This window comes from Pollicipes pollicipes, unplaced genomic scaffold (assembly GCF_011947565.3).
Source record: "Pollicipes pollicipes isolate AB1234 unplaced genomic scaffold, Ppol_2.1 Scaffold_7240;HRSCAF=8662_pilon_pilon_pilon, whole genome shotgun sequence".
In the NCBI taxonomy this organism is placed as follows: Eukaryota; Metazoa; Arthropoda; class Thecostraca; order Pollicipedomorpha; family Pollicipedidae; genus Pollicipes; species Pollicipes pollicipes.
Genome location: NW_023597039.1, coordinates 128,561 through 150,886, shown reverse-complemented (window position 1 = coordinate 150,886; position 22,326 = coordinate 128,561). Strand labels below are relative to the sequence as shown.

Genomic DNA, 22,326 nt, shown 5'->3' with positions numbered 1-22,326 from the left:
CACACCACACACACACACACCACACACACACACACACACACACACACACACACACACACACACACACCACACACACACACACACACACACACATATATATATATATATATATATATATATATGTGTGTGTGTGTGTGTGTTTGTGTGTGTGTGGTGTGGTGGTGTGTGTTTGTGTGTGTGGTGTGTGTGGTGTGTGTGTGTGTGTTGTGTGTGTTGTGGTGTGTGTGTGTGTGTGTGTGGTGTGTGTTGTGTGTCTGTAATGTCTCTTGGCAAGATACATTTTAAACAGCGCATTCCAAGTTTGAAAATGTTATGGCAAGCATCAGACACGATGAAAAGCCCTCTTGTAAATGTTCGCATGCGTTGAAATGCAAATGACTGTTCTAGAACCAAAATCTCACTATTTGGTAACTACGCTCCTTTATCCGTCACCGTTTGCCTCCGTCACATTTCGTCAGTCAGACACTGAATCGCCTCGGACGCTGATGCCCCTTGGATATTGACGACGGTGGTGTCGCTGGCCCCGCTTTGGCTACCTCTTCGCCTGATGCCCCCAGTATGCCCCAGACCCATTTCGTTGTTGCTCACACTCCCGCAGTGACTGGACGGCGCCCAGCTCCGTTCACTGCCCCTGGCAAGGTCCCTCGCTCCACCTCGACAACCACGTTAGCCGACCACCCGAATACTCGACTACTACTCGACACTCGGCACTTACGCCGTGGCGCAGCCAAGGGACGAAAATGTTTTTTTTTTAAACAAAATCAGCATTTTCTGGCAATCAAAGTAAACTCAGACTATCTGCGGCCCATGTGATCTCTCTGTTCCACACCACAAAATTATGTGGAGATAAAACCAAAAGATATCCTCACTACGCAAGGAAACAAAACACCACAGCACACCATCTTCGGCCCTTCCTAGGCTCCGATTCATGTTGAAGGCCGAGGTTGTGGTGGAGCTCAGAGCCGAACATGTTCACCATGTCAGACGGCAGATCACGTTCAGAGATAGCCAGAATCGGGACACCAGCCTTACCTTCATGACTACCGGACTTCAAGGGACCCTCACAGCTGGATAACTCCGCTAGAAAGTCAGACCATAAACCCAATCTGCTCAGGTGCTTCAAATGTCAACGATTTGGACAATGTGATGAATATTGCAAACAGAGTGCCGGGTGCCTCAAGTGCGGCGAGGCCCAGATATTTTTTGGGAAAAGGTCAAGATAGATGCAATCTTGCCAGCAAACACGGCGCACCGTCGAGGCAAAACTGTGTTCCACAGAATATTACGCACAAACAGCAAGAGTTCAAGCTGCCAAATGTTGTACACAGAACAAGCCAATTCTCCATCTACCTTCTGTGAATATTCTCGTTCCAATCAACACTGTTTTGGTCACATTAAGTACACAAAGCAAAGCAATTTATGTCGTCGAGACGCCCCCGGCCATGCGTTTGGATAAAAAGCCGTCTGTGTCTTCCCGTCCCCAGGGTGGCTGGCGTCCTAGCCCACCGGCTCTGCATGGCTCGTGTGCGGCTCATGGCTCGCGAACGGTGTTACATGCACCATACGGAGTCATATACCGCTTACAATGAACCGTGGGATGGACTACATTTCTCGGGCGGTCATACCTTGGGCTGGTCAGATCGTCAACATGCACGAAATTTAAGGATCCCGGGTTGAATAACTGAAAATGTTGCCTTTTGGAAAAGCCACAGATCGCAAATGAAGAAAAATGGGCATGCACTGAATCGGGCGAATATCCAGTCTACCGGAACCTCCAGCTCAACAACCCAATGCATGGAACAGCTCTACCGCATTTACCACTTTGTCTGGCATCACGTACCAGATGAGCTTGGCCTAAACTAAATTTCCTACTAGGTCTGGCATCTGTTTACGCTGGGCTCACGCTTCTCACCATCCGATGCGCCTACGATTTCGAAGCTCCGCCCGCCCGCGCGTCAGGCGATGGACGATGGGTGAGTGCCGGTCGACAGTAGTGGGAAGGTCGTCGTGGGGTGAGGGTGTGGGTTCTGCTTCCTCAGTCCTTAAAACATGCTTAGGCGGACTTACGCAAGATAGGTCTTTTTGGTGATAGTTCAGGCGCTGCAACTTGTCCTGACCTCGCAGTGCGCCGTGACTGTCTCTTGCAATATTTTGGTCAATTGCTGACAAAAATTGCTCGATATGCAAAATAATCTAACAAATTCCTCTGGTCGGGTAAGCATTTATTTGTTTTTATGCTTGACAAGGCATCCTTTGTCCAGTTTACTCCTTGAATGACATGTGCACTCCAGACATTGGTCAGTCAGTTATGTTATACCCTGGGATATGTTGACACCCAACAGGCTTCCTGTCAGCATGGCAATTTTGATTTTATTTGTTGGATTTGTTTATGATGGTGGCAGCATTTTCTGTTTGCCTATTTCTGTAAATCATGAGGAGTACATTGAAATTTGTGCTAGCTACACCTGGCTGATATTGGGTAGCAGCCAGCCCACCACATTTACTGGTTGCAGCAGAGATAACCAACAAACTAAAGTATTGATGTTATGATTGGGTTTGAACTACAGAAGATGATAATGACAGCTCAGTAGCATAAGCATGTAGTTATGAAGTCCTTTGCTTGGAATCCAAGACAAATACTTTGATTCTTGGCCAATGTAGCCAGCTATATGCAATGGTTGTCAGTAATTTCAATGTACTGCTGTGATTTGATTTTTGATTGATTAATGCTGATTTGAAATGCTCAGTAGAAAAAGTACATGAAAATTCCTGCACTCTGGTTGTAATACCAAAAGGTCATTAGTGCATGCCGCCTAGTTTTGTTGACAGCTGCCGGGATTTCCCTAAAGTCATACACACCCAATGTATCTTGTTATGCAGTGAATAGCATTTGATTGTAGCTACATTTTTATTGCTGTATTGTATTTGCATTACTGCCTTTCATTAATATTGTATTATTCTATTAAGAGTGTCCAGGCTTGCAAACAAGGTCCCAGTTCTACATACTCTTTGGATAAAACTCATTTATGGTCTGGAATGAAAGTATAGTAATGTGGTCAGCTTTCAGTCTTTAAAACTGTTTTGAAACATGCACACCTGCATAGGGAAAGCACTTATCACAGTGCTTAATAAGCTATAGTTTACCCACCCATGACTGACTACCTACATGTTATGCGTTTTGCAGATCTTGGATCAAATGTACTGCAGTATTTAAGCAAAGACATCCTATGTGCCTAATCCATTCCTTCATGTTGTTTTCTCTCTGATTAAATCAGAAGATGCCTTTAGTACTACATTGTAAGATGACAGATGCTTTCCATATGTTACCTTGGACTCAAAAAGAGATACTTAATAGTCTGAGCTTGTTTCCCTCACTTTGGACATAGCCATGAAATAAAAATTTGAATTTGGATAGCTGTGTTACCACAAACTGTTTGGGGGGACAAAACTTCCACAGAGGGTGGCATCATTTACCCTACAGCAAGGCCTGCATGTTCGTGTTTGTGCTGGCAACAGCCGCCCCCCTACCAGACCATTACTGTCTCAATCCAGGGGTCGGACGACCTCCCAGCCGGTCTCCGGGCAAACATTGGGCTATGTCCGAGGGTCGAGCCGCACGCCGTCACACCGCGAACGTGCGGCCAATCTCTGTAGCGACGGCGCTGACCCGTGACGCGGCGGCGTGGAGTATGCAGCAACACTACGGACAGGACACAGTCATGTCCGTCCGGCCGGCCGGCCGTCGCGTCCGAATCTGACGACGCGGGCCGCCGCCGTTCCAGATGGAGAACCCGTACCTGACCACGCCGGCACTGCTCGGTCTGTCGCAGCACACGGCCGGCTTCTCGGAGGCGCTCAGGATGTCACGCACCTTCGCCCACCAGGTGAGCGAACAGGCGCCGCCCTCCCCACGTCCTTCCACGGGGGTCTTCCGCGCGCCACGGCCCGCACCAGGGGTGGCGGCGTCAGTGCGTCAGCGACTGCATGTGCCGAGATGTAACGCTGCGACCCAAGAGCGGACGCTGCCGCTGGGGACTCGCGCTGCCAGCCGAGAGAATGGGGCTGCATCCTATCTGGTTCATCATGTCGGTAGCTGGGTCTTGGCTCGTACAATGGCAGATTGCTGGTGTCACCGGCGTGCCGCGCAAAGGAGGAGACGCCTGAAACTTTGCCGTGGCGTGACATAGCCGTGGAGATACGTTACACGTGGTTTGCGGGCGTCTATTTTGGAAGTTAAAGTGCAAACGAGAAACGGTAACAGAGGCTCACAGCAATACATTGTGTGTTGCTTCGCTCGACTCACAATGCGTCCGTACATAACGTGAGGCATTAGCTTCGTTTCTTAGCTTGCGCACCCTTTTCTTGCGGCGAGCCGTATACAGCCGCCGTTATATACAGTTACATACGCGTTGTGTGCGTATGAACTGCGTCGGGTGGACAGCTACCGGCCCGCTGCCCGCAGGCGGCTGAGAGCAAGGACTACGGCGGCGCGTTCGGTGGTGGACCGCTGGCGCTGCGCTCGTTCGACTTCCCCTCTCTGCCGAGCCCGCTGTTCCTGTCGTCGCCGTTCCTGCCGGCCGGCATGGACCCGCGGCTGCCGTTCGGCGGCAGCGCCTTCCACCCGGTGACGTCCGCCGCCGCCGCCGCCGCCGCATTCGACCGCAAGTTCTTCGCGCCGGCCAAGCTGGAGGCCAAGTGCGAGCCAGCCGGCGAGTATGGCGAGGTGTCGTCGACGGCCGGGGCGGCGCGCCGGCCGCCCGACGACGAGGAGCGGCACTCGTCCGGCTCCGAGCGCTCCAGCCCGGAGGACGCACGGCTCAAGAGTGAGTACCGCACAGGGCGCTACGTGTGGGCGCGCGCGGGTCGAGGGGTCGGGGCGGCGCTCCGGCGGTCGTGCTGGCCTCTGGCCCGCGGCGGAGCGACCGTCCGGTGTTTGTGAAGCGGGTGTTTTGTGGAGGACGTGAACTCGCGATCACTGGGTGCTCCTGTCGGCGCGTCGCGTCGCTGCCACTGCCCCCTGTGCCCGTCTCCTGTTGTGTGCCCCGGTCCCCGAGTCCGCCTCCCGCCCGCAGCCGTCGCGCCCGCCGTGCGACTGGTTCGGGTCCTTTGCGGCCGTTCCTGCACTGCCCCCTTTACATCGCCCTGCGCTGTCCGGTGATGCCCTGCGCTCTCCGTTGATGCCCTGCGCCCTCCGTTGATGCCCTTGTAGCTGTCTTCTGTCGATTGCTACATCCCACTCTGTGGGAAGTGGCTGTCCCTTCTCTCTGCTGCCGCATAGTGGCTGCCCCTGTTCCCTGTCGCTGCTCAGCGGCTGTCCCTTTTCCGTGCCGCTGCAAAGTAGCTGCCGCTTCTCTCTGCTACTTCACAGTGACTGTCCCTTTTCTCTGCCGCTGCACAGTGGCTCTCTCTCCTCTCTACCGCTGTACAGTGGCTGTCCCTTCTCCCTGTCGCTGCACCGTTCTCTGCGGCCTCCATGTTGTGGTAGCTGCACTGTCCAGCGAGGCATGCCGCCCGCGGTAACGGCAGTTTCTCGTCCTCGTCGGACGTACTGCCGCCCAGGGGACTGCAGTGTAGCAAGACTTCAGACTGCAGACTGCAGACTTCTCTGGCTGTCGTGATCACGCTACTGGTGTCCGCGGACACTGGCGTTGTGTGTTGGCTGATGATTTAATCACAAGATCACGAGACATCCGATTTCACGGTTGGTGCCGTCTTTAACACGCCTCGGTACCATGCTCATATCCTGATACTTTGTGACCACGTAATTAGCATCATATGGGTACGGCATCTCCATTTGGAGATACAGGACGTATGATTCGTTGCAGAGCGAGTGCTGTTGGATTTCAAGCCTGAGTAACACCAGCACGTAGAAGTTTACTGGGTTGTTTTATGCTAGTTAGAGTTTCAAACAGTATTTTGTTACGATATTTCGTCAAGCTTGCGATTTCTATGGCTATTAAATTAGCTTATCTGTACTCGCAGAAAAGGCAGTTTGCTAATCAGTCTCATTAAGCCCATGTGCCATATACTGGATGATGACGCAGTAATTTGATCACAAGGCAAACGTGAAAGCTTTCCCGTTTCTGATTCAAATTACCATTTCTATGAGAACGATAATGCTGCTAGTGGCGTGATTTGCAAATTGATTATTGATAAAGCTTTCCCGTTAGTCATCGATTGTACGTGGGCTACCTTTTGTTCAACGCAGCGTGAATACCGTGGCTAGAAGGCACTTTTTTAAGTTGGTATGTAAGTTGAAGCCCTTTTTGCACTCCTACTGTGCTGAATCGAAGCCCGCGTCGTTAGGACATATTGGGTGCACGTTCGCACGGAGCTCTTGGCTCATATAAACACCGCTCAGGCCATTCCGGTGTTCCCTGTACACATCAAAGTATTCCGCTGCTCCCGGTGCCCTCCAGACCGTTGTCGTGCGCTCGCGAGCCTCCACACCGCCTTGGTTTTCCGTGGTCGCGGCGCGTTACGGCCACCGCCCGTCGTCGCCGCGCCGGTAATAGGTCGCCCCGGGAGGTGACAAGCGGCTCCCGCTAATTGGCCCGCCTGTGCTCGCGCCGGCCGCCGCGGCCCGGCCCGGCCGGCGGCGCCCGCTGAACACGGCCGCCGTCGGACGCGGCGTCACGGCGTCAGCGATGACAGCCGCGCTGGCGGCGCGAGACGCGGCCCGCCCCCGCCGCGCGCCGCGCGACACGGCTAATTATCGCCGCCGGTGGGGGGCGCCGCCCGCCGGGGCCGCGCCGCCTCGCCGGCCGCACCGCCTCGCCAGCCGCACCGATGGCGGTCCGATTACGGCGGCGATCTCGGACGGGCTGTGTGCCGACGGTCGCGCCGCTAAGCCCCGGCGGCGGCGTTAACCACTGGCGCCCTCCGGCCGGCTTTTTCATGCGTGAATCACTGGCGACGGATGGCTTAGCGGCGAGTGGCACCGCGGCACCGCCGCGATCCCCGGCTAACACGGCTGGGGGCGTTTTTATCCGGGCTGGATCCACACGTCGCCAGCGGCGCGGCCGTATCTCGCGGCGCCGTGCCCGCCTGATCCCCCTTTGTGGAGATAGCCGGAGCGCGGCCGGCTATCGGCCATTACCATACTAATGCGGGCTCGCGGGCCGCGCGCCGGCCGGCTGGCCCGGGGCCGCGCCGGACGGCCGCCGCTGACCGCCGCCGCCGTAAAGCGTCGGCTCCGACGGCGCCGACAGGCCGGACCGCCGCCCGCCGGCCGGGCCTCGCGCTGCGGCCGGCCTGGGTCGGCACCCAGCCCAGACTCGGCGTCTGGCTCGGGCCCGGACCAGACGACAGGCCGTCGGCCGTTCGACGATGCTCGAAGGGATTGTTCTGGGTCCGCGATTGGAAGGCTGAAAACACCCGATTGACTGAACACGTATTTGGTGGCTTCCGTTTACCGCCGTAGCTTAAGATTTACTCGCTTGTTGGCGTTGCAGCAATGCGGGTGAGGAGATAGGACAGAAGCGGGCGCGTTCGCAGACAAATACGACGCTCCGGTCTGCTTTAGACGTTGGCCGGGCAGGGCATATTTTAGATCTGCTGGATGCTTTTCAGTTGTTTTTTTTTTGTGCGTGGCTGTGTTATGCCGGAGTACATCACGATCGGAACATCTCCATCGTTCCCAGGTGTTCAGTGCCGTATCACGTGATTACCGTGTTCTTTGGTGTCGCTGTCGCAGCGGCTGTCGCCGACGCCGCGCGAACCGTCCCCGCCCGGCGGCCCACCTCACGACCTGCGGTCGGGTCGAGTCGGCGCGTGCTGCGCGTGCTGCCGACCCGCACTGGCGGCGGGTCAGGCGGGCCCCGCCCGCTCCCGGGAGCCGCCGCCCCTGAATCGATGCCCGGTCCGACTCGGCCCGGCAGCTGGCCGGGCCCCGGCCGACCACCGCCGCAATGGCCGCTCCCGGAATCCGATTAAAACGTCACCCTGATAGATGCTGATGTGTTATTGCCGTCTCTTGTCGGCACCGCGGCCGGGCTAAGCCGGCGTGCCGCGGCCCGCCACCGACCGATGCATAATGTTGTGAATATGCCGACAGGCAGGCGCCGTATTTCGGCCAGAACGGCCGTGTCGAACGGCGGCGAGCAAATTGCCAACGGCTGCGGGATTGTGCTTGAGGAAAAGTTGTGGCAGGGTCTGTCAGATGGCGTGTCATCGTTCAGAGTTATTGCGATTGGTCGTGTTCGCTGGGAGACGATATTCGGGCGGGACAAAGTGCGTGACGGACGCGCGGCCCTCAGCCCTCACGCGGACAAAGTGGCCCGGTTTGATTGCCGCCGCGCCCGGCACGCCGTGTATGCCACCAGGGCCCAGCCACCCGGATCTATGGCGCAGCGCAACGTCGGCAAACGTCGCTATGTCCGGGTCGTGGTGTGGCAAAGCCTGGCTCGTTGTAATGTTTCGTTTTATTGCCTCGTGCTGCAGTGCCGCTGGCGTGCGCGCTGAACGGCGTGCAGTTCGAGTCAACGCGCGTGATTCAAGGTGCATATGCCGTGACGCCCTAACGAAGCGGCCCTGTCTCCCTCGGCTGACGCTGAGCTTGTATCGTCTTTCAGCCCCTGCCACCGAGGCAAGAAATCCGCTAAAAGAATCGCGCGCACTGATGCCGGAAAATTCAATTAGCTAACAACTGAGTCTGGCTATTTTTTAATAGCGGCGGGGAGAGGACGGCCAAGTTGCGACCCGTTTTGTGCGGGGGGGAGGCAGACTGGCGGCAGGCGCCGACTGCTACCGACGCTGTAGGAGGGGGGGGGGGGGGGGAATCCGGAACTGGCCCGATCGAGGGATGGGTCCGTGCCCACTCCGCCGCTCGGAGGATTACCGGGCGATCTGGGCTCGTCACGAGCAGTCGTTACCAAGCGCGTCGAGTGGCGGACGACGGCCTCGGCCGGCGGCGACCCCCGCTGGGCGGTAATTATCCGCTGGTACTGGGTCAGGCGGCCCAAGTCACACCGGTCAGTGGGCCCGGACGACCGCCGTGCCGCGTGAGAGGACGACACAGAGTCCGGTCAGACTCCCAGACTGCTGTGTGGGAGGACGACACAGGGTCCGGTCAGACTCTTAGGCTGCCGTGTGGGTGGACGACATAGGGTCCGGTCAGACTCCCAGACTGCTGCGTGTGGGGGGATGACATAGGGTCCGGTCAGACTCTTAGGCTGCCGTGTGGGTGGACGACATAAGGTCTGGTGAGGCTCCCAGACTGCTGCGCGAGAGGACGACACAGGGTCCGGTCAGACTCCCAGACTGCCGCGTGAGAGGACGACATGGGGTCTGGTCAGACTCCCAGACTGCTGTGTGGGAGGGCAACATACGGTCCGGTCAGACTCTTAGGTTGCCGTGTGGGGGGACGACATACGGTCCGGTCAGACTCCCAGACTGCTGCGCGTGGGGGGACAACATAGGGTCTGATCAGACTCCCAGACTGCTGAGACGAGTGGTGTCTTGCTGTGCTGGCCACAGGGTATACCAAAGTGTGCCAAGAGTCGGAAACATTTCTGGGCGTTTGTGCGCTACTTTATCACCTCACGTATCCATCCTGGTGTTGCCTCCAGAGGGATGATGTCGAAAAATGAATGAAAATGCGCCGCCGAAGCATGGCTTCGGTGACGTTCACGAACACATGTCATACTGCCAGCGGATTTAAAGCTAATTGTGGATATTCCGAACGACTCAACCAGCTAGTCGTTGGTGTTTCGAACCGATTTAGGGTCTTGTTCTGCGCTCTCCACATGGTTTGGCTTAAGATAAGTCATATACATGTTCGTGAACATTTGCACATGTACTCATCAACTCACGTATTGGACTGCACATATTTGGGATTGTGGCCAGCGGCGGGAGCGTGGGTGTGGCGTCGAGTTTTCGACGTCTTTACAAACTTGTTAGCAATTAATCTTGATAGCTAATGAATATTAATATCAACAAATTTATCGCAACGCAGCATAACACTGCTTAAGTGTGGCACTAATTTCCAAAGGCGTAGTAACGACGTGAAAATAACTGGGTTACTGAGCTACGCCCTGGTGGTGTTTACCAACCCGGCTCGCACCACCGCCGGACTTCGCAGGCGGAGGGTCATGTTTCGAGCCATTCACGTGAGTTGTAATCTCCCGTGATCTTATCACACGCGGGATACCGTTCTGCCGTCATCCTTTCATTGGGCTGGTGTGAATGGACGCGGCAGCCTGCCGACTGCCGCCCAGACGCGCGCCGTCTGCTGCGGCTGCGGCTGCTGGCGCCGCCAGGCGCGGAGAGGGCAGGGCGCCATCAGGACCGGAGAGGGCAGGAGGCCACCAGGATCGGAGAGGGCAGGACGCCATCAGGACCGGAGAGGGCAGGACGCCACGAGAACCGGAGAGGGCAGGACGCCACGAGAACCGGAGAGGGCAGGAGGCCATCAGGACCGGAGAGGGCAGGACGCCATCAGGACCGGAGAGGGCAGGACGCCACCAGGCCCGCAGAGGGCAGGACGCCATCAGGACCGGAGAGGGCAGGAGGCCACCATGCGCGGAGAGGGCAGGACGCCACTAGGCCCGGAGAGGGCAGGACGTCATCAGGACCGGAGAGTGCAGGACGCCATCAGGGCCGGAAAGGGCAGAATGCCGTCAGGACCGGAGAGGGCAACACGCTATCAGGACCGGAGAGGGCAGGACACCACCAGGACCGGAGAGGGCAGGACGCCACCAGGACCGGAGGGGGCAGCACGCAACCAGGTCCGAAAAGAGCAGAACATGATTAGGACCGGAGAGGGCAGGACGGGTCGCCGTCTGCCGCCGGGACCATCGCGGCCTGCCCTGGACGCCAGACGCTGAAACGAGCTGAACCGCTGTGCACAGAAGCGTCGATCTTGGGGAAAGTGATTCATCTAGGGCTCCTGGGACTACGGAGCCATACAATCCCACAATGCCGAGGTATCATGTGATGTCGAAGTGGCGAGGTCATAGACATTTCGACGCGTTTATGGACGTACCCAAGTCAAGCCATTTGATAGAAGTGACAATTTGTAATGGTCCTTGCAGCAGTAGGACTTTCGTACCAAACATCGCATTGAAACTGTGAACGTGTGGCTGCACAGGTATGGAATATCTGCGTCTGATCAGAATTCTGAAGTCCGTTTTCACTATTTCGCGTCACAGCCTCGCAATGTCGTTCCATTGGTGCATTGGCGCTCACTTCTCCGGACCATATTAATGGCCGCCTTAAACAAGTTTTCACCGCAAGCAGCTGTAAAGGCATTTGATTAATAGTTCGACATGCTATTTATTCCATTTTTTGCTGACTCATTTCGGCCAGATAAGCCTTGTTTAGCGTTACTGGGTTCCTCCAACAGCTGCCTTAAAATGAACACGGAAGAAATCCGGTGAGTGCACCCAGCATGGCCACTGAGACTGCGGTCATGACGGTTCCCTCCCATCTTCCCATTTTTGCGGTCCCAATGCTAAAATGACCGCCACGAATCAACGGCATGTTGCACAAAGTTCGACCAGTAATCATCCGTTTGCGTTGCTTCTCGCAAACTTGATTGACTGATTACCAGACGCTCCGTTCGGTTATACCAATTATACTACTGTCGTCTTTTCCATTCCGAAGGGAATTATTTCTGCGTATGGAAGATTCCATTTCATCAGTAATACATTGGAACGTTTACACGCGACCTACCATGGGTGGGCCGTGTGTAAGGGTCCACTCAAGTTTAGCTCCAGTTCATGTCCACCCCAGTTAAGGTGGACCTGAATCACCCGGTCGCTCCTAAACGACGGATGGCGAATTTTCAGACTAACACTAAAAGACTGCATTCAAAACCGTACCGCTGCGACGGCCATCTCGCCAGTGATCATGGGCACAGTTTCGCAAAATGAGGTCGGAGGCTGAACAGTAAAAAAGGATGAAACCTGACCCCCAAATGTACCAACAAACAAGTTTGTCGCCGGATGGCCCACTTTCTTCTCAAAGTCGGGGAGGGGAGGGTTAGCTGAAACCCAAGGGGGGGGGGAGGGGGGCTGAACCTCCCCCTCCAACTGAGTAGGAATATACACCCCTGCGGGTGAGCTTGATCTGAGTGCCGTCGTGCCCGCAGTTTTTTGTCAGTACGGCGCGGCTCAACGTTTGGAAACAGCTGCTCGAACCGTGCCCACGCGTGGTGGTCATCTCGGCCTCAGCGTGCAGTTCCATGGTGGACGCCACTTTCTGTTGATAGGGACAGTTGTGACCTCGTCACGTATGAGGTGTCTGCAGAACCTCCTTATAGGCTTGGTGCTGCTGTTAATCAGGACTAGGATCAGTACTGCTGTCGATCAGGGCAGCACCAACTCAGTGTTAACGATGAGGCCCAAACTCGTGCTCATTGTCGTCAGCGTTTGTGTTGGAATCCTTGCGACACGTTGCCGCCAAAAGACTTGTTTTGTGGTATTTGTTGCAAGCAGTTTTCGTATCACAACAGACATCTGTGTGATGACCAGAATTCCTGTCACAAAGGCGACATCCCCCTGGACCGCTGTCTCTGGCCAGATTAACTTCACAAACTTTGGAACTGCTGGCGCTAAGAAGTACTGAATCCAGACACCGACACAGGCTCGACTTTACGGACATGTTGGACAGTGTCTCCAGTGTGAACGGTGGTATACAGGGCAGCTTGTGTTGGCTGCGAGAATTACCCGCGTTATATACCATTCGATCCCGTAAAACCTCGTCTAAGTAATCACCAAAAGTCTCATCTCGGGGCCCGGTGATATTCTTTAAATCGGCAGATATTTTGTGATAGATGCTCCATTGCGCCATACGCCTTGGAGAAGGTAGATTTGCTCTGCCATCTCTACTAACTGAAGCTGCTTGTGATCATGCTCTTCTGTTTTTGATCAGTTCTGAATATGCATGCTCTAGCGCGCGGCATTGATCCAATCCTCGGATATTTTACAGAGGCTTCCCGCCATTTGCCCTTAGATTAGCAGCATTTTGCTTCGTTTCAGCGCGAATATCATCGGTCATTCACAGATCCAAAACGGTTCCAAGTAAATTTCAAAACTGAAATAAGCTGGATCAGACGTTGCCTATGAGCCATGCGCCATGTTTATATCGTAAAGATTGCTTTCTTGTATATGGAGTCACTGAAACGCGTGACGTTTCCCTTTTCCTGCATCGTGTGCGAGGGTCCGCAAACTGCGTCGCAGACTTTATTGTTCTCACCTAATAAATGCAACGCCGGACTAGATACTCCGTCCAGCTAGGTCCGCCACAGTAGGGAAATCTACCTGCTTGTTGGTTGGAAGTCAGATTTTGCCAATAGTGTCGGCTTAGCAGAAAACGGCAAAAAAGATGGACGCAAAATGTCCGCTGCAGTCGAAGCACCCATAAACTCGAACACCATCATCTTATTGCAAAAAACGGCTTGGTTTAATGTGCCCTACGAAGCACACACCATTGGGTGTCTTGCGCAGACGTTGGAGTACAACTTCGCCGGGGGGAAAGGTGCCTCCTCCGGCCGGGGTGCGCCGACCGCCGGGGTGCGCCGACCTCAGGTCGGTCACGTGACATTGGCCGGCGGTCACGGGTCGGGCTACGCGGGTTGCGTTCAGGGAGGGGCGCACATAGTTTGGCAGAGGCGAACGAAGGCGACACACCAAAAAATACGACGTGCTATTTATTGCTTCGTCTTTCCGAAAAAACTTTGGTGGTGCAGCATACCAAAGCGAGAGCCTCCATTTACTGTTTTTGTGCCTGTAGCCAAGCGATGAGGCTTCACGAGTGCCACGAAGTGTACAGCATTGGTGAGGGGTTTTACGCCGTGTTGTTTGGGATACACATAACGCCTCCTGTCTGTTATGTCCGCGTGGATAGCAAGCTGCGCCGGACGCGCGGCTTCAGCGGTGCCCCGACGCCTTTCCATCCTGACCACCAAATGCTGGTGCAAAGTAATCTTCGTGTCAGTTTTCAAAATTTGTGAACTTCCGGTGAAAACGTGAATATTCTGCCTTCCATCAGTCATGTTTGATTGTCTCTTTTTGCAGGTGATATCGGTTTCATTTGGCGCTTCCATGTCTTTGCTGTGATGGTTTGTTGCATGTCATCGTATTACATGGAAGGACAATTTAAATAAGACGTGTTAAGTAAGGCCATCCAAGGTCAGGAGGCTGGGGCGAATATTCTTAATGGGGAAGTCTCGTTGTGAGTATTTCGCCTGCAATATCCAAATGCACGCATAATAGATAGTGTCAACCGTGACATCATCCAGTTTGAAAACCGCTGTCCAGCATCGTTCGTTTCGTTGTTGTACGATGCGTAGTTCTTAAATAATTAGATGGTCCCTGCGCACACTGGGCGTGACCCATACAGCGGGGTTTGAGATGTCACGGGCCCCACCCGGTGGCGGATTACCTACTGTCGATGCATGATTCAGTCTGCCAGCCTAGTTTCGCTAATGCTATCCTGTGGACCTTACTTCACCCATCAAAGACCACTTGCACTGGTGCTTAGTGACATTAATCCGATGAAGCTTGCACAGACCACCCGGTGCCCTTTCCCGTATGACTTTAGCATGTTCAGTGTTCGAGTATTCGGTAAAACACGGGAGCCGACGAGGCCTCACTCGTCTGGTGAAGGGAGACAGACGCTCATCTAGAGAGCGCTTAGATCTGCCGCATATGCCGGCCGTCGCTCCGTACCTGCCGTTGGCTTGGCGGTTCCCCCACCCGGCAGCATCCGCTGCTCACTCCGCGGTATCCGCTGCCCGCCCGATGGTGTCCGCTGCCCGCCCGACGGTACCCGCTGCCCGCCCGGTGGTGTCCGCTACCCACCCCGCGGTATCCGCTTCCCGCCCGATGGTGTCCGCTGCCCGCCCGGCGGTATCCGCTGCCCGCCCAGTGGTGTCCACTGCCCGTCCGGCGGTATCCGCTGCCCGCCCAGTGGTGTCCGCTGCCCACTCCGCGGTATCCGCTTCCCGCCCGGTGATGTCCGCTGCCCACTCCGCGGTATCCGCTTCCCGCCCGGTGATGTCCACTGCCCACTCCGCGGTATCCGCTTCCCGCCCGGTGATGTCCGCTGCCCACTCCGCGGTATCCGCTGGCCGCCCGATGATGTCCACTGCCCACTCCGCGGTATCCGCTTCCCGCCCGGTGATGTCCGCTGCCCACTCCGCGGTATCCGCTGGCCGCCCGATGGTGTCCGCTGCCCGCCCGGCGGTATCCACCGTGCTTCAGGTGGTTTCTGCCGTTGAGCGCCGACATCCGCTGTCCTTGTGGCGACTGCTGGCGTTACGACAGCGGGGAGCGAGCGGAGCGGAGGGGCGCCAGCTCGGCCTGTGCCGGGCGGCCGCATCCGGCGCCGGCCCTGTTTCCGGCCGGGGTGGCGGCAGCGAGCGCACGCCTCTCCGGTTACCGCCGGGCCCGGCCGCCTCCCGCACGCAACGCCGTCGGCCCCACCGCCGTCCGGCCGCCAGCCGCCGCTGGGGTGTGGCCTCGGCCGGTCGGGCCAGGCGTGGTCGCCGCCGACGAATGGGCGGGGCCGGCGGACGACGGGCGGCGGGCGGCGCCGGCCCCGCCCCGCTCCGACGGCCGCCGAGTGGCACGGTCAGCCACTGACCGGTGCACCGCCGCCGGCAGCCGTCCCTGCCGCTGCGGGCTGCGAGCGCCGCCGCGGCGCGTGTCCGACCGGAGGCCGATGTACTGCCCCGGGCCCCGTTCGGCTCCCGAGAAGTGTATCATCCTGACGCGGTTTCGATTGCTGGTCGATGCTGAAGTCGCCATGCCGCATTCGGGCAAGGTGGCCAGACCACTGCATCGGCCCATACTGGACCGCAAACAGCTGCGATATGTCGGCTGGCTACGTTCCGATGGACCACCGCCCGGCCACGTTTAGCACTCGATGTCCCGAATCGATGCTTTGAAAGTACAATGCAGCCTGACTACTGCTAACCGCTCAGCGAAGTCATTGGTGCATGCAATGACACACAGCCCGCAAGAATAGCGTGGGAAAGCCTCGCTGTTTGTAAGCTGTGGGGGATGATGCCACACTGTTCTCCAGGCGCGTATGGCTCGTGCGATTTGCAAAGGCCAGGCCGTGCGAAATGGCCGGCTGCTTTCAGTCGCTTTCCGTTTAATGCGGGTGCTTGGAACATGTAACGTCAGTTTTCGACGGTCGTGTACCAACGTCTGAGATGTGCGCCATAGAGAGGCGCCTTGCTGGCGCTCACGGGTGTGCTCAACGGTGCTGGGGCATGGCCGGGAATCTCAATGAGCATGTAGCGTTCGAATGCTAGGGAAATGTATGACGCCATGTTTAGGGTTGTCGTAAAACGCCGGGTTGTGTGGATGTTGCCATTGCTTCATTCTGTCATAGCACGATAGTATTTTGTGTACATGTTGACCACGGTGGCAGCTCAGAAGAAGCGATTCTGGGCGCGACAACTGTGTAGGACGTATTGCTACCATATCTCGGGTGTTCAAAGGGAATGAACCAACCGAAAATTCCGACTTCTGGATTTCCAGATCAGCGTCTGCCAGTGGGCACCACTGGACCTCTGGTGGTGTTCGCTTGAAACGTGCCAGAGTCCGCACAGCACCCGTCAGTGGGTGCCGCTTGACCCGTGCCAGCGACCATTTGAACTCTGCCTGTGTGCGCCGCTCAGTGTCCGCCGGCGACGACTTGATGTCCGGTAGCCTTTGTTCAGTCTCAGCCAGCGGGCGCCGCTCGGGCTCTGCCGGCACTCGCCGCTTGACCCCTGCCCGGTCACCGCTTGACCCCTGCTCGGTCGCCGCTTGACCCCCGCTCGGTCTCCGCTTGACCCCTGCCCGGTGGCCGCTTGGCCCCTGCCCGGTTGCCGCTTGACCCCTGCCCGGTGGCCGCTTGACCCCTGCTCGGTCGTCGCTTGACCCCTGGCATCGGCCACGGTCGGCCGCCCAGGCTCCACCAGTGACCGCTTGACCTCTGCCAGTGGTCGGCACCTGACCTCTGCGGGCCGCCGCTCGGTCGCCGCCGGTGGGCGGTGCTGAGTCGGCGGGTGGTCGCCCCCCACCTGCTCTTTATCAGCTGTTTCTTGTTAATTCTCGGCCGACGCTGGCATCAGATCTGATTCGGCTCGTCATGTATTTTGGCCTGAGAGCGATGACTGGTCGCTGGGGGTGGTCCGGTCGGCGCACAATGGCTCCCCGGCCGGGCCGGCCCACCCTGACGTCTCGTGCTGCTGCGGCCCGGGTCTGCTGTCCCTTGCTGTGGCGGCCCAGGTCTGCCATCCCGGTCTGCTGAGGCCCGGGTCTGCCATCCCGGTCTGCTGAGGCCCAGGTCTGCCATCCCGGTCTGCTGAGGCCCGGCTCTGCCATCCCGGTCTGCTGAGGCCCGGCTCTGCCGTCTCTGCTGCTGAGGCCTTGGTCTGCCGCCCCTGCTACTGTGGCCCGGCTCTGCCGTCCGTTTGTACAGTGGCCTGGGTCCTCCGTCCGTTGCTTTTGTGGCCCGGGTCTGCCGTCCGTTGCTACTGTGGCCCGGGTCTGCCAACCCGCTCTGCTGTGGCCTAGGTCTGCCACCTCCGTTGCGGCGGCCGGCGGAGGTGCTCGTGACGAAGCCGGCGCGGCCGAGAGCCGGCCGGCCGGTCGGCTCTCCAGGTGGCCTGTTTGTTGTATTTACTCGCGGCGTTATTGGCCGGCCACCGGGTGGTGGGCCGCGCCGCGGGACGTCGCCCGCCGCAATGACGGCACCCCGCCACCACCACGCAGAGATATTATTGGTCCATAAACTTATCTTGTTAGAGCTGCTGCCGCCCCGCTGCGCCGCCGGCGCGTGTTTTATTGGACTGATCCGTCAGCGCGGTGAAGTGCCGGCGAGAGACTGGGCCGGGCCGCGCCGTCGGGGGCACGGCCACCCCTGCCCGGCCCGGCCCGGCATGGCCCGGTCCGGCATGGCCCGGTCCGGTATTGCCCGGTCCGGCTCCGGTCCGGCCCCGGCCTCGGCCCCGGCCCCGGCCCCGACCCCGGCCCGGCCCCGCTATCGGGCACGTGTCGGGCTGGTGCCGCCGCCGGTTTGGTTCGCAATTAGTGCGCTGTAATTAGTTGATTGACGGGCACGTGCCGGCAGCGCCACCGCAGAACGGCGGTCGTTATTTGAAGCTTTCGGCGAGTCAACAGATTCCTCGTGCGTCAGTGCCGATGGCTTTTTCAGGGGCGGTGATTAGATTGTCCACTTCTCCAATCACGGCGGCGATGAAAGCTGCCGCCTATATTTAGCTCGGATGCCGATAGATCCCAAATTTGTTCTGCTCACATTTTGGCTCTGTTTGTAGAGATATAACATACGCTATCTCTTGCCCGGGCCATGGAAATTGATTTGTTGGCTGAGCAATGTTCTAGCTCTGAGGCAAATCCTTTGCAACAAAAGCGGCCGCCAATAATTTTGCTTGTAGTATCCTTTGCCTTACAATAATGGCTCATTGGACTACCTGCACCTCTGCGCGAGATGCAGTAACGCCGGTAGAACTTCACGAGCGTGTGAATTGTTTTTTACACTTAAGGCCTACCTTCGAGCGGACCCCTGAGAGCAGGCCACGTTGGCTCATCCAGCTACATATAACTTCAAATTGGCATAATCTTTGCTGGTCATAGATATTTTACGCTGAGTGACTGATCGTCTGATAAACACCATCTTGGGATTTTGCAATGAAATGGCCGGCTGGTCGGGGCGGCGGGGCAGTCCAGTGTGATGCAACGTTTTCGGTGACTTGCCCTTGTGACCAGATGAAGCTCTTATGGACGCAATGGCTTTCTGAGACGGAACGCTTTGGAAAGTGGGAGTCTGATATCGATTACCATGAGTGCGGCTGTTATTGGTTCCCGAACAATGCATTGAACGCGGAATATAATCAAACGTTAACTTGCAGAGCAATCATTAAGTCGCGTCGCGGTGTTGGCGCTGTGTTGCGCTCTGTAGTATGCCACACGCGCGCTACTGGGTTGAGGTCCGAAAATGTGCGTGTTGGTTGGACTAGCCGTCGTGCAAAGACCAGCGAGCAGCCGGTCAGCGAGGCTGTAATTGACCCGCGCCACCGTAGCGCCATAATGACTAACAAAGCTGAGCTAACGTCCAGTGCTCATGGTATTTGGAATAGCGCCTGAGCTGGATATTGAGCGCATCGAGTTGAGCACGATTTCCGTATATCTGTGGCACGTGTGACCATGTATGGGCATAGTTCTTATATACTGACAGATGTATCCCAAAATGTCCCAAATCGGAAGCATTAAAAGGATAAGCGGGCTCCGCATTTGTTTTGGGTTTTGAACTAAAATGGCCACCTTGAAGGTCATTCGGTGCAGTTCACAGCCTGTCCTAAAGACCTTGACCCCTCCAGTCTCCGGGCCACACGCCCGCCAAGGTGTGCGGACTTTTTGGGGGAGACTGTTCCGAAGCTACCCAGGCATCCGTGACGCCGTAATAACATCATTACAATCCTGCCACGTCGTTAGCCATGTGGCGACAGGGCCAAAAGATATAATTGTTGAGTCGTTCATGCCCAACGTTCGTTAGCGTTCCTCCCAGATATAAGGGCCATGCACTGGCTCTCAATAAATAATATTCAAGGTGCGATGGCGTATACAATGGCGTATTGAGGAGCATATTTACTAACAGAGAAGTCGTGTTGCCTAGACCAGTGTTTTCCACTGAAAAGTGCACCAATAGGTGTAAGTGAGCTATTTCATCAAATCTAATGTTTGCTTCATTATCTTCAAATGCGGAACACTACCTTTGTGGAAAAGGTTCTGAAAAATATCTTGATCTGTTCTTATTTGCATTATTTGTCGTGTCCTTCCTCGGCATGTCCCCTCGTATATGTGCGTGCTCCTGTATTTTTGGCATAATTTTCCGTCCAGATTTTGTAGCCGTTTCACTGATAGTTTCGTGTGCCGTCCTAGCCCCTTTCTGTTTGCTCGTTGGCCGTCGACGCCATGTCTCCCTTCTGTTTGCTTCTTGGCCGTCGATGACATGTCTCCCTTCTGTTTGCTCGCTGGTCGTCGATGCCATGTCTCCCTTCTGTTTGCTCGTTGGCCGTCGATGCCCTGTCCCGCTTAGCGCGCTTCGGTGGAAACGCTGTCGCATTCCTTCGCCGTTGCGTCCGTGTTGTGCCGCTCTGTGTCGCAGCGGCTCTGCCCGTGCGCAGGTATGCGTTGTTTCTGTCAGGGCTCAATGGTGGAATGTCTCTACACGGCTCCTCACGGCCGGTCGCATCCCCGCCCCTCCGCATCCGAACGCCTCGGCGGGCGCACCTCGGCACACGTTTTTAACTTGGCTCATAAAAGTGTTCAGCTCGGCCGAAAAATTCCAATCATCGCGTGAAACCATGCTTAAAAATTGAAATATGCCGCTAGTGTCGTTTTAACGCGCGGGAGCCGTGGCCCGGTTTTGAATCAATTAGCGAAGGCGGGAGGGTCGCGCCGCCGCCGGCGGATCAGACGCTGGCGACGGCGGCCCGGGAAAAACACGGCGCTCGCCAGCCGACCTCTCCCGATTGCGGCGCAGATGGAAATTGCTCGAGTTGTGAGGAAAATAAAATTTAGATAGGATGTAATTTGATGAGAAGTGGCTGGAACAAAGAAGTTAAGGCGGGTTGAGACGCCAGGACGGGAGCGCTGACAGGCGAATATGGCCCGTCGAAAAGGCAGGACGCCGTCGACGGCGACGCCAGAGCCGCCTGTCAGCGATTGCATTTATCTTGGTTGCAGGCGTGTTTTTACACCCGCCCGAAAGCTTTCTGTTTTTATAGGTGCGGATGGTGGAAATGCTTCAACGCTGCCGGATGGTCGTGGGAGGGCTGAGACAGCGTAACCAGAGTTGTATTGGTGACGAGTGTTTTCAGTGACAAACGCCGCCGATGCGTGCAGCTCCGGTCGTGACTTTATAGACCGTTACGTAGTCTTGCTGGACGGTCTTTTTGCCAGCACTTCGCTCTTGCCAGCTACCGAATTCAACCATGATGGCCGCTCCCAAAACGTTTTACACCCGACGTTTATGACCCATAACTGACTACTCAAATGTTAAGAGCTTCAATTTTAGCTTGATAATTCGCCGCCGAATATTTATTCGGGTCGTAAATCGTTCGACACCACAATGGCGAAAGCCGGGCTGCAACGCGACTCGACCGGACCCCGCTGCCTCTCGCCACTGTGTTAAAACGTCCCCGCTTTACGATCGGCCGCCCTCTGCAAGCAGCGGGGTCACTCAATGGCCGGCCGGCGAAGGTGGACGCCGCCGCCGCTCAGCGGGAGGCGCGCGCCGGTCCACTCCCGCGCGGTGGACCTACGGTGGACGCCCCCGTCTCTCTCCGGGGGGCGACCGCGGCGTGCCGGGCCACTCCCGGGCGGAGAGTACTGTGGACGTCCCCACCTGTCGTCACGGGTTCGGTGGACGCCCTTCTCCGTCTGCAGGTCCCTCTCGACGCTGCACTAGGCCACTCCTTGTCGTCGTGCGGTTTCGGACCCTGCCCCTCTCTCTGCCAGCAGGGGGGCTTGAGGGTGGCATCGGGCAACTACCGGCCTCTGGCACACGACGTTCCCGACGCCACCTCGTTCTCCCGTCGGCGGCGACGCCGCTCGAGCGGCCGCCCGGTAATCGACAGCTTTGCCGGCGGCGTGTCCGATGATCCGGCAATTTGCATCGGATCAGCGGGACGGGCGCGCGCCGCGCGCACCATCTGATCCAATTAGGGCGGGCCGTCGCCGCCGCCGTTTTATCACGGCGGCTTAGGCGGCTCTGAGCGGCGCGGCCGGGCACAGGTGGTGCGCCGCTCGGCGGCCATTTGTCGGCCGTCTCGAGCTGTCGGCCCGCCCGCCGGCCGCTGACGGCCGCCCGACACATCCGCCCGCCCGCCGCCCGCCCGCAGATGGGGCGGCGATGATAGGCGCCCGCTCGTCCCGTGCTGAGGAGCTGTGTTTATGCTGCAGAGAAGTGTTGTCGGATGTGCGTGGCGGCTGCCGCCGAACAATGCATTAGGAGGGTGGGAGCCGGTTGGAAGTGGAATGTATGGTGTTTTTACCCTCCGTCTTTCGGCACAACTCTGCAGGGTCACAGTGGGACGTGGGGCTTAGAGACGGGCCAACAGCTTAAATAATTGATGCCCGGTAAACATCGTGCGGTTTTAGTTGGACAACTAATTTGTCAATGCGCTTTAAGCGGATGGGGCGGCGATGATAGGCGCCCGCTCGTCCCGTGCTGAGGAGCTGTGTTTATGCTGCAGAGAAGTGTTGTCGGATGTGCGTGGCGGCTGCCGCCGAACAATGCATTAGGAGGGTGGGAGCCGGTTGGAAGTGGAATGTATGGTGTTTTTACCCTCCGTCTTTCGGC

General features: G+C 57.1%; 1 protein-coding gene across 1 annotated transcript in view; it reads left to right on the top strand.

Annotated features, from left to right (window-relative positions):
- Positions 1 to 1,928: 1,928 nt before the first annotated feature.
- LOC119110835 (uncharacterized) overlaps positions 1,929 to 22,326 on the top strand; it is a 37,204-nt gene continuing 16,806 nt past the window's right edge. Inside the window, exons 1-3 of the mRNA XM_037234707.1 lie at positions 1,929 to 1,973; positions 3,783 to 3,884; positions 4,463 to 4,823. Coding sequence (XP_037090602.1) covers positions 3,783 to 3,884; positions 4,463 to 4,823 — 463 coding nt within the window. The 5' untranslated portion in view covers positions 1,929 to 1,973. The remainder of the gene's footprint in view (positions 1,974 to 3,782; positions 3,885 to 4,462; positions 4,824 to 22,326) is intronic.